The 10,479-nt window shown below is 42.7% G+C and overlaps 2 protein-coding genes across 2 annotated transcripts; one reads left to right on the forward strand and one right to left on the reverse strand.

Annotated features, from left to right (window-relative positions):
- The first annotated feature begins 1,697 nt into the window (after positions 1 to 1,697).
- LOC138956669 (LIM domain-containing protein A-like) lies at positions 1,698 to 7,262 on the forward strand. Its single transcript, XM_070327967.1, has 6 exons — positions 1,698 to 1,932; positions 2,584 to 2,700; positions 3,642 to 3,707; positions 4,779 to 4,829; positions 5,510 to 5,560; positions 6,229 to 7,262. The coding sequence occupies exons 1-6, from the start codon at positions 1,749 to 1,751 to the stop codon at positions 6,579 to 6,581; spliced, it is 822 nt and encodes a 273-aa protein (XP_070184068.1). The 5' UTR covers positions 1,698 to 1,748; the 3' UTR covers positions 6,582 to 7,262.
- Positions 6,265 to 10,154, reverse strand: LOC138956668 (putative nuclease HARBI1). Its single transcript, XM_070327966.1, has 4 exons — positions 9,440 to 10,154; positions 8,514 to 8,856; positions 7,832 to 8,039; positions 6,265 to 6,402 (listed from the first exon to the last, which is right to left on the reverse strand). The coding sequence occupies exons 1-3, from the start codon at positions 9,968 to 9,970 to the stop codon at positions 7,849 to 7,851; spliced, it is 1,065 nt and encodes a 354-aa protein (XP_070184067.1). The 5' UTR covers positions 9,971 to 10,154; the 3' UTR covers positions 6,265 to 6,402; positions 7,832 to 7,848.
- Positions 10,155 to 10,479: the final 325 nt, after the last annotated feature.

The raw sequence follows: 10,479 nt of genomic DNA on the forward strand, positions 1-10,479 counted from the left end.
TCTGGCCATCAAGGCTCTTGTGCACAAGAAAGTTACCAACCGGTTTGAACCCTGGGGTGATGTGCACGAAGCGAAACTGGGTGCCATTGGGAACAAGCTGCGGGGTCCAGTTGGTTGAAATTACAACAAATCTCAATTCCAACCAATCCGACCCCGCGGCTGCTTACTAGCACCCATTTGGGTGGCACTCAGTTTCGCTTCGTGCCCATCAGCCCAGCCGCAGAGTGTCGGATTGGTTGAAATTTGGGTCTGTTGGTCCGACCCCGCATTCTTCAATACGTTTTCAGAGAGATTTAGAGTATCAACGCTCCTGTCGAGATTCTTTTCTTGGCATCCTGCTCACGGTCTTTTTGAAAACTTCCCCCTTCGCCATTCCAAATCCGACAGCGTTTCCCGTTCCTGCGGGTAATTTCAATGCCACAACTTCCCACAGTCCATTCACAGTACTATAGCTGCTTCCAAAGCGGTCCTTTCATTCCAGTTGTTTTTCTTACGTTTTGGGCCTATCCCCCGGCGTTTCTGAGTGGTCTTCGTGGACTTTCAAAGACGTCCTATCGCCCTTCCTGCTACTTTTTTGTTCAGATTTCAGGCAGTGACGATATACGGTTCCTCGGAGAAGAAAACCAATCCCCCACTCTCCCCTGTAACCGCGAGGAAATAGCTTGCGAGGAAACGTTCTGTGCCCCCCCCCCCCCCCCCCCACCCAACACTACATCCCCTCGCCTCCCCTATCCGGTTACCCCTAGCCCCCCCCCCCCTCACTTATTCTGTTTCTCTGTCTCTCCCCACTCTCTCTCTCCCTCCCTCCCCCCCCCCCCCACCCCCCCCCCCACTCTCTCACGCTCCCTCCCTATTCTCTCCCTACCACTCCAAAGAATTATGTCTCCAGGCTGTTCGGCCAGCTGCTACCCCAACTTTGTCACTTTCCTCTCTCCCTCTCTCTCTCTCTCACTCCAAAGAATCCCCAGAGAATGATTTAAGATTCCACACTTTTGGACCTGATGTTAAAGAATCCCCCCCCCCCACCCCCACCATCTGTGTACACTGTCATAAATCACACAGACACCCCCCCCCCCCCCCCCCCACCCCCCTTCCATGGTTTCTCTCCTGGAAGATTCCAGCAAATACCGTAGCCTGGAATATCTTTGATTTTAGTCTGTCTCTGCGGGACCATTCCGGCCCTAAAAAAGCAAAACAATCCAGCACTTTTATTTCCTCATCTAAACCCCCCCCCCTCCACCCCTCCCCTCCCTCCTGTCGTTTGTTTCTGTGTGGGTTTCGGTGCGGGTTTCAATTTGCAGGGGTGTTATGCATGAGTGACGTCGAAAGTACACGCCGACTTCAGCGAAGTCATGACTTGAAAGTCGCCGCCTACCGCAGGCGCTCAGTCGGTATGCACGGGTGACGACTTGACCGCCGACTTTCAAGTTGCCGTGGAAAGCAAGGTCACGTTTGCGTCATCAGTCAAGCTCGGGGAATTCCCGGGAAATACCTGCCAATACGCATGCGCGATGGCCGTTTGCTAACTTCCTTCTTCCATTGCGCGCTTTTGGGTTGGGTTTTAGAAAGAGCAGAGAAATGGAGGGCAAAAATGCGAAAAAACCCAATTTTAGGATGAAAGAGAATGCAGTCTTGCTGGAGGAGGTTGCTCTCCACAAGGACTTAATCCTCAGTAAACACAAAAGTGGTGTGTTACACAGAAGAAAAAACGTCGAGTGTGGGAAGCGATCGCTGGTAAAGTGAACGCAATGGGATCGAACGGGAGATCTTGGGGACAGTGCTCCAAAAAGTGGAGAGACCTAAAAACGGCCGTGGAGTCGAAAAGCAAGCATGGGAGAGGTACTGGGGGAGGAGAACCGAAGCCTCCCGTACCCTTTGAGGACATAGTAATGGGGATCATCGGCCTTAACACGACCAAAACCAATGGGATAGGTAAGAAAATGGTCTTTCATTTTACTTTAGCGTGCACGTGTCGTCTGCTGTAGGTTTTGATTAGTGTCAATGTTCTGCTTGTGGGATTTAAGATCTGTTTCTTTTGACGAAAAATTAACAGGCTGTCCCAAAACCTTTTTAATATCATGATGATTATTCATAAATTCAAAGAACTTTACAAGACAATGTCTTTTCTTGTGTAACTTGTAACTGTAAGCTGCTTGTTGTTTTGATTACATTTTCTGAATTAATTGCATGAGAAAAAGGGTTGAAGTGTAACACCTGTGTATGCCATTACACCCCCCCCCCCCCCCCCATTTCAAGTGAGTGTCTGTAATGTCTTGCTGATTGAAGATGAGGTTTAAAAATGAATCCCTTGAATTTTGTTATTAATTACTCGCGTCACATCAAATGAGCAACACAGCGCACCTCTATGACAGTCACTTTCACAAACTTGTAATGTTAGAAGTATTAGTATTCAATTCATCCCAGAGTATTTATTTACACACAATTGTCACCAGTCAGACACTTTTAGGGGGTATACAATATTTATTGGTATTTAATATGCCATGTACACATATTTAGCAAAGCTAAAACATGCCAACAACTCAAAATTCAAAACCATGATATGATTTTATCACAATTTTTCAGATGGTGGCATTGATACTTCCTCTTTAAATGACAACTCTGCTGACACCGGTGACAGTGATGATGATTTGCTGAATCAGAATGATGAGGATGATGCAGGGCACAAAGACCAACCGCCAGGTACAATGTTGTAATCTTTTGGATGTTAACTTCACAGGTTTTCACATCATGTAAAATGACATCCACAGTCAGTGCACTCTGGAACTAGCAGTTTGATAATGCACAATCAGTGCACTCTGGAATTAGCGGTTAGAACTTAGATAATGCACAATCAATGCACAATCAATGCACTCTGGAACCAGCGGTTTGATAATGCACAAAAGTGCAATCTGGAATAAGCGGTTTGATAATGTACAATCAGTGCACTCTGGAATTAGCGGTTTGATAATGCACAGTCAGTGCACTCTGGAATTAGCGGTTTGATAATGCACAATCAGTGCACTCTGGAATTAGCGGTTTGATAATGCACAATCAGTGCACTCTGGAATTAGCGGTTTGATAATGCACAATCAGTGCACTCTGGAATTAGCGGTTTGATAATGCACAATCAGTGCACTCTGGAATTAGCGGTTTGATAATGCACAATCAGTGCACTCTGGAATTAGCGGTTTGATAATGCACAATCAGTGCACTCTGGAATTAGCGGTTTGATAATGCACAATCAGTGCACTCTGGAATTAGCGGTTTGATAATGCACAATCAGTGCACTCTGGAATTAGCGGTTTGATAATGCACAATCAGTGCACTCTGGAATTAGCGGTTAGAACTTAGATAATGCACAATCAATGCACAATCAATGCACTCTGGAACCAGCGGTTTGATAATGCACAAAAGTGCAATCTGGAATAAGCGGTTTGATAATGCACAATCAGTGCACTCTGGAATTAGCGGTTTGATAATGCACAGTCAATGCACTCTGGAATTAGCAGTTTGATAAAGCACAATCATGAATCGATGTACTCGGGAAATATGAAATGTGTGCTTGTAACTCTTGTAATATTATGGGGTTGGCGTAAATATTTTGACTTCTATTTAAAACAATAATTGCTTCTGTTGTGCAGCCTCTGTTGTTAATCTCCCCCTGCGGATCAGCCCTTTGGACGGCTCATTGATCATCGAGACAAATGGTGAGCAGTTGACACTTGATATGTAATATGCAGATATTATTTGTGTAATATTGAGAACTCAAACATGTAGTATATTTATGTTGTCATCAATCTAATTATTGCTTCTAAATAACTTCATTTTTTTCAAATCTCCTTGGACACTATATCCAATACCTTTCTCCTCCTACCCTAAAATGGGTCACTAGGCGTCTAGCGTAGCAGCTGAATGTCTTTGATGTAGGTTTCCCAGACCTAAGACCCCACCCCCTGCCTCCTCTACAATAGGCGACTTGCACAATCGAGCTCGAGACAGAAATCCCGCGAACAATCGGAGTAATTATGGGTAACCTCGCAAGATCTGCCGGCGCGAAGCGGTCATGTTTTGAAAGCTCTGTGGGAGACAGCGTTTCAGTGCAGACACTTCGCCCTAAAAATGGTGAATTTGCACTGTGCAGCAGTTGGCTGCACCAAGGATAGCCGGAAGAATGATCATAAAGTTCGTTCAAAGTACCTAACCATCACCCGTAAACATATGAAAGGCGATTGATTTAAATAAAAAAATTTACGCAAGCCAAAGAACACTCGCTTGAATAGCGATGTCTGAATTCTCTTCGACATCAATATTACATGCCATCCTGGAACAGTACTCTGTTGTCTGTTAAATAACTTTACCAGATTCAGTTTCTTGTATCCTGAATATATTTTTTGTTGTTGAGGTAATTGTGGAACTTTGGTACTTACAATCGCATGAAAATTCTGTGGTTCGGTGGTCATTGTCAGATCTGACGCTGTAAATGCATCATAAGGAACGATAACTCTTGAGAGCAAAAAGTTCGCACACAGGCCAGTGAACTTTCCTTCTCTTTCAAAAAGAAGAGCTGTCTCCAGCGGGATTGTGCAAATCGGCTATTGCAAGACAACCAACAGGATCACAGCATTCATTTGATGTCTTTATCATGTTTAATTTAATACTCTAATCTTAAGTTACATATCTTAGTTACTTTGGAATAATGACAAGTTATTGTAGTGTTTTGTACTTTTCAAATTCTAGTTTTAGAAAACTATCAGCAGCATGTCTTTTTGTTTGTGTAGCCGCCGTTGCAGTGCAGCCTTCCACATCCACTTCAAGCAAGAACAACGCTGGTAAGTACCACCACTGTATGCTTTGAAATTTATTAACCCTTACACTGGTGCAATTCCGTAACACATGTTACATGATACATAGCCACTGGTGAATTAACAGAGAAAAAAATAAAGAAAAACGGTCATATAGATTTTCGCATCCATGGGAGGTAATCGGTAATCGGAACTGACCAAACAGACTTGCAATAGCCGACTTACACAATACCGCTGGAGACAGCTCTTCTTTTTGAAAGAGAAGGAAAGTTCACTGGCCTGTGTGCGAACTTTTTGCGCTCGAGACAGCTCTTCTTTTTGAAAGAGAAGGAAAATTCACTGGCCTGTGTGCGAACTTTTTGCTCTCATGAGCAAAAAGTTCGCACACAAGCCAGTGACAAGAGCAAAAAGTTCGCACACAGGCCAGTGAACTTTCCTTGAGAGCAAAAAGTTCGCACACATGCCAGTGAACTTTCCTTCTCTTTCAAAAAGAAGAGCTGTCTCGAGCGGGATTGTGCAAGTCGGCAATTGCAAGCCAACCAACAGGATCACAGCATTCATTTGATGTCTTTATCATGGGTAATTTAATACTCTAATCTTAAGTTACATATCTTAGTTACTTTGGAATAATCATAATGACAAGGTATTGTACTTTTCAAATTCTAGTTTTAGAAAACTATCAGCAGCATGTCTTTTTGTTTGTGTAGCCGCCGTTGCAGAGCAGCCTTCCACATCCACTTCAAGCAAGAACAACGCTGGTAAGTACCGCCACTGTATACTTTGAAATTTATTAACTGAGTAGGATACATTTTTTTCACATTATGCCCTAAACTTGCACTTAACCGACAGATTCTGTGGTGTCCTATTTGTGACACATCGATGGTCATTTTAGTGCTGAGTTACTCAAATTGAAAATGTGTGATTTATTCACATATTGCCGAGAAACAGCTGGCAGTTTCAGTTCAATATATTCAATCATATGTGTACCATTGAATTCATTTTAACTCGGTGATCGACAGTTGCTTGTGTGTGCAGTAACTTTTGTCACAATGAAAGCAATGTACAGATTTGTGCTGTATTTTCAAGAAGCTGTCAGTGTCACTACTCAATAAGATAGGAAGAATCATTTACATTAAATTACAAACTATTCTTTTTTTTTATTTGGTGTTTAACGTCGTTTTTAACCGCGAAGGTCTCTATCGCGACGGATACAAACTATTTATTTCATTTGTAGTTAGGATAAGCATGAGACATATAACACAGTTCAGATATTAAAAAAAAAGAAAAAGAAATTCTCTAAATCTTCTTTACAAATATGGCAATGCTCACAGTCAGTGTTGCATGCCTAAATAATGGCTTCTCTCATACTATGACACTACAATTCTCATGCCTCAATCAAAAATCTTTCTTTTCACAACTGTTTCAGTGACAGTTGCAAGAACAACAGGATTGGCAGCAGCATCACCTCGCGCTGGGTTGAGCAGCAATGGTGATGTGCAGTCCCCATTCAACAGGAGTGGTGTGCAGTCCCCATACAACAGGAAGTCCTTTGCGAGGAAGAGGAGGCAGTCGGGCTTTCGCATGCAGGAAAACGAGGACCCTGAAGAAGACACACTGTTTAAGGAGTGGCTCTCTAGCGACATAAGGAAAAACAATGCCCAAACTGACAGAGAAAGGGCCCAAACAGACAGAGAAAGGCTACAACTAGAGGTTTTGTCTCTCAAGAAAAGGAAAATTCAAATGGAATTGTTATACATGGAGAGAGAGGTCGCATCATAAGTCAGTGAACCTGCTGAATTAGTCTAACTAATCGTGTGGTACAGTGTGTTCTGACTGGTCCTGTAAATCGCATGATATGATAAACTGGCATTGGATGTACAGGCTTTTTTTGGGGTGTGAAGAGGATGATAAAGCTCTAGGTGTCTTAAAGTTTGCTCCTACTCTAGTCATTTCCTGTTTGTTATACTTACATCTAGTCAATTTTGCTCATTTAGGCTGCATTTCCAACTTAATTCAGGTTTTGTTTCTGAAGAAAAGAAAGATTCGAATGGAATTAATACAAATAAATGGAGACAAGGGTCACATCATCAGTCTGTGAACCTGCTGCATTAGACTAACCAATGTGTGGTACAGTGTGTAATGACTGACTGTTCCCATAAATAGCATGAATAAACTTCTCATGCACAAACAATGCTGGTAATAAACAGTTTGTTTTTGTGTGTGAGCATTAAGTGAAGATGATGATAAACCTCGACCCTGTCTCCGTACTTTACAGTATTCATCCAATAAGATTTTTTTCTTACAAAGGAGGACAACTTTGCTCCCACTCTAGTCATTTCCTCGTTGTGATACTTATATCTAGTCAATTTTGGATGGCCACACTCCTACTTTGTCTTATGATGGACATTTCTCATATGTTATGTACCATTTCGAGTTAAAGAATTGTGTGTAAATAAAAATCTGTTCTTTTAAATATCTCCTTTGTGTCCCCATTGAATGGAAGCAGTGATCATTGTGGTTGTATTTTTTTTTTCTCCAAAAGTGACTGTATCTTGTATGATTGTTTAAAGACAGCATTGTGACACTATTGTGTACTATGGCATAAATGTGATTCAGCACACCTTTGCATGTTAAACAGTTTAATGCAGCCACTCTGAAAATGCCTTCTTGCGAATAGTTCTGTCAAAACCAGATTTTGCAATACAGTGTAATATTTGGTGTAACAGAATTGATGCTGCACAATCATTTTGAAGGGTACAGCTCTGTAACACTGAGCAATCAGCAGGAGACATACTATGACTAGGTACATGGCTTCGGTACATTATATCAAATTACTTTATATCAAACCGTGGGATGTGAAGGTGTGCATCTCTTCTCAGTATGCACTGCAAAAATAGTGTAAAATGAGGAACTTGTGGCTATTTGCTTTATTGGAAAGAAAAACTTACCTCAAATAAATTATGAATCTATGAACGAGGTCCATCTCTATTTCAAATTTCTTTCACGACAACAAATAATATTAAAATTACCTTGAATGTGAATTGCATCAGAAACAATTATTGATGATCCTTGCCCTGGCCGCCTTTCCAGCTGCTGCCCTCGCTCTCTCGGTAATGTTCATTTGCCCTTCACATGGGATGGGGGCATCCCCATCATCGTCATCAAAATAGTCCGGGCCTTCATCCGGTGGCAGGGGCAGGTTCAAATGCCGGGCCCGGTTGTGCAGCATGAAGCAAACTGTATAAATAAATAACAACTTAATAAACTGATCAAGTAAGAAAACTCAATCCACATTGATTGATGTAACTCTCCTCTGCATGGAATAAGACCATCCCTCCACTTGGTCAGATACCAAACATGAACAGCCTGTACGCTCTCTGTACACAGTGATAAATATGACAGTGAAGAAAATTCCATCTCACCACGTCAAGCAGTCAGTGTGTTGATTTTTAAAATCTGACCAAGCGGAGGGATCGTGTTATCCCTATTTTAGCCTGACCGAGACAGAGTTTAACGAGGTGAAGTGGGCCTTCAAGTTAGAACTAACAGTTTGTGCATAAACACATAATTTGCCGCATGAGAATCAAATTATGCTTTTTCAACACTAGTAGTTTGAACTGAGAAATGAATATTAGCAGCTGAAAACAACTAGTTTATACATGTATTAATATTATCTATATATACAAACATATATATATTTAAATCACATACCTGGGATCACTCTGCAGGCCTTCCGGGGCTGAAGCCTCAAGCCATAGCGGAGACACTGCCACCTCTGCTTTGCCACTCCGATGCTCCGCTCTACAGTAGTCCGGGTGGAGCTGTGCGCAAAGTTATAGCCGGTCTCCTGTCGTGTTTCAGGATTTTGTACAGGTGTCATGAGCCATGTCCGTAGCATGTACCCGCTATCCCCCAAAATGATGCCATCAAGGGGTGGTGCGTTGCTCTCAAATGAGTCAAACAGGGGCGACTCCCTCAGAATCCTGGCATCGTGGACTGATCCAGGCCACCGGGCAATCACATTTATAAATTTCAAATCTGCATCACAGATCACCTGCAACAAACCAAATGTTAACATTAACATCACATTAACTTGTACTTGCAAAATGTACATGTTATACATGGACATATGTATGTACAAACAGGTGGGAAAATGTTATTCAACCTATAGTGCTTTTGTTCATAACACATTAGTTGTCCTTCATAAAACTATGGATGTTTGTAGTAAAGTGCAAATCTTTGCAGAAACTCTGGAAAGACAAGACCCAACCATGTATTTTCAAAATGCATGAGCCGCAGACCAAATACAAATTTATACAAGTATACACTGACATAATAATGCAGCTGCACTCACAAGAATTCAGAATATTTTAAACTAATTAAAGGGTGTTTGCACTCCATCTACGGTACACATCTTCTGGCTAATAACACATTTCTTTGCTCTTATTTTCAACAATCATAATTTGTAATATGTCTTCTTTTTTTTAAGGTTTTAATTTACAGTGTTAGTAAATGTCTGCTAATGCAAAATAATCCAGCCTGCATCAGTGCAGTATAAAAACTATAATTGCTCTTTATTCTGTCACTCGACTTGCTGTCAATGTCATTGGTTCAAAGTGTATATATATCCAGCTCACCTGAACATTGATCGAATGGAAATTTTTTCTGTTGACGAACTCGTGTTCTTGGAAGAAAGGTGCTTGGATTCGTATCTGTGTCCCGTCCACACAGCCCACGACGTTGGGGAATCCCTGCATATCAAAAAAATCCACTTTGTTTCTGTCAGCTTTTTCTTGGTTTGGCATGACAATCCACTCACCAACGTGTGCCAAAAGAGCATCGGTGACACGGCTGATGGTCCTCGATGCTGTAGACTGGGTCACCCCAAACAAGTCACCAATTACGTTTTGAAGGGTGCCGGTGGCGTAAAATCTGAGGGTCAAAAGCACCTGTAACACAGGTGTCAGTGCTCCTTGGCGACGAACTGGAAACTCTATGTCATCACAGATCTCATCTGTCAGTTCCAAAATGAAATGGCGAGGGAACCGAAATCTTGTAAACACTTCTCTGTCGTCCAGCACTTCTAACGGGTGCGTTCTGTCTCGAAATACTCGATGGCGACGAAAAACTCGTCGATTGCGGTGTTCGAAAGCGATGAATGCGGCCATTTTGATTTCCTGTAGTCGGCGTGTAAACCATTTAGACGACCTCCGGAGCACGTCTAAATTTAGTCGCCAGTTTAGGCGGCACAAGCGTGTAGTCGCCACTCGTGCATACCGTGTAAATCGCGGTAGGCGGTGACCTCTGTTTGCACGCCGCCTAAACGTTTAGACGTCACTCATGCATAACACCCCTGGTCTCTTCTTGGACCCGTCTCCGACAGAGGGTGTGTGGTGGACAGACGGGGCAGTGGGACAGATGAGTGAGTTGACTCGCACATGAAGTCAGCCTGCTACCAATGACACCCCAGGGCACTGTTTGAATCAAGGGGGTTGGGGGGGGGGAGGGGATGGTGGTGGTAGAGAGAGAGAGATATATAGACAGAGAGAGAAAGGGAGAAAGAGAGACAGAGACAGAAAGACAGACAAACCGAGACAGATAGATGGAAGAGAAAAGAGAGAGAGAGAGAGAGAGAGAGAGAGAGAGAGAGAGAGAGAGAGGGGGGGGGGGAGAGAGG

The sequence above is a fragment of the Littorina saxatilis genome, unplaced genomic scaffold (assembly GCF_037325665.1).
Source record: "Littorina saxatilis isolate snail1 unplaced genomic scaffold, US_GU_Lsax_2.0 scaffold_944, whole genome shotgun sequence".
Lineage (NCBI taxonomy): Eukaryota > Metazoa > Mollusca > Gastropoda > Littorinimorpha > Littorinidae > Littorina > Littorina saxatilis.

Excerpts from the sequence above, each read along its gene's own strand:
- LOC138956668 (XM_070327966.1), bottom strand. The coding sequence starts at position 9,970 with ATGGCCGCATTCATCGCTTTCGAACACCGCAATCGACGAGTTTTTCGT. Across the intron at positions 8,857-9,439 it reads TCCATTCGATCAATGTTCAG|GTGATCTGTGATGCAGATTT; the intron begins GTGAGCTGGATA and ends GGTTTGTTGCAG. Across the intron at positions 8,040-8,513 it reads GGCCTGCAGAGTGATCCCAG|TTTGCTTCATGCTGCACAAC; the intron begins GTATGTGATTTA and ends TTATTTATACAG.
- LOC138956669 (XM_070327967.1), top strand. The coding sequence starts at position 1,749 with ATGGGATCGAACGGGAGATCTTGGGGACAGTGCTCCAAAAAGTGGAGA. Across the intron at positions 1,933-2,583 it reads GACCAAAACCAATGGGATAG|ATGGTGGCATTGATACTTCC; the intron begins GTAAGAAAATGG and ends ACAATTTTTCAG. Across the intron at positions 2,701-3,641 it reads GCACAAAGACCAACCGCCAG|CCTCTGTTGTTAATCTCCCC; the intron begins GTACAATGTTGT and ends TCTGTTGTGCAG.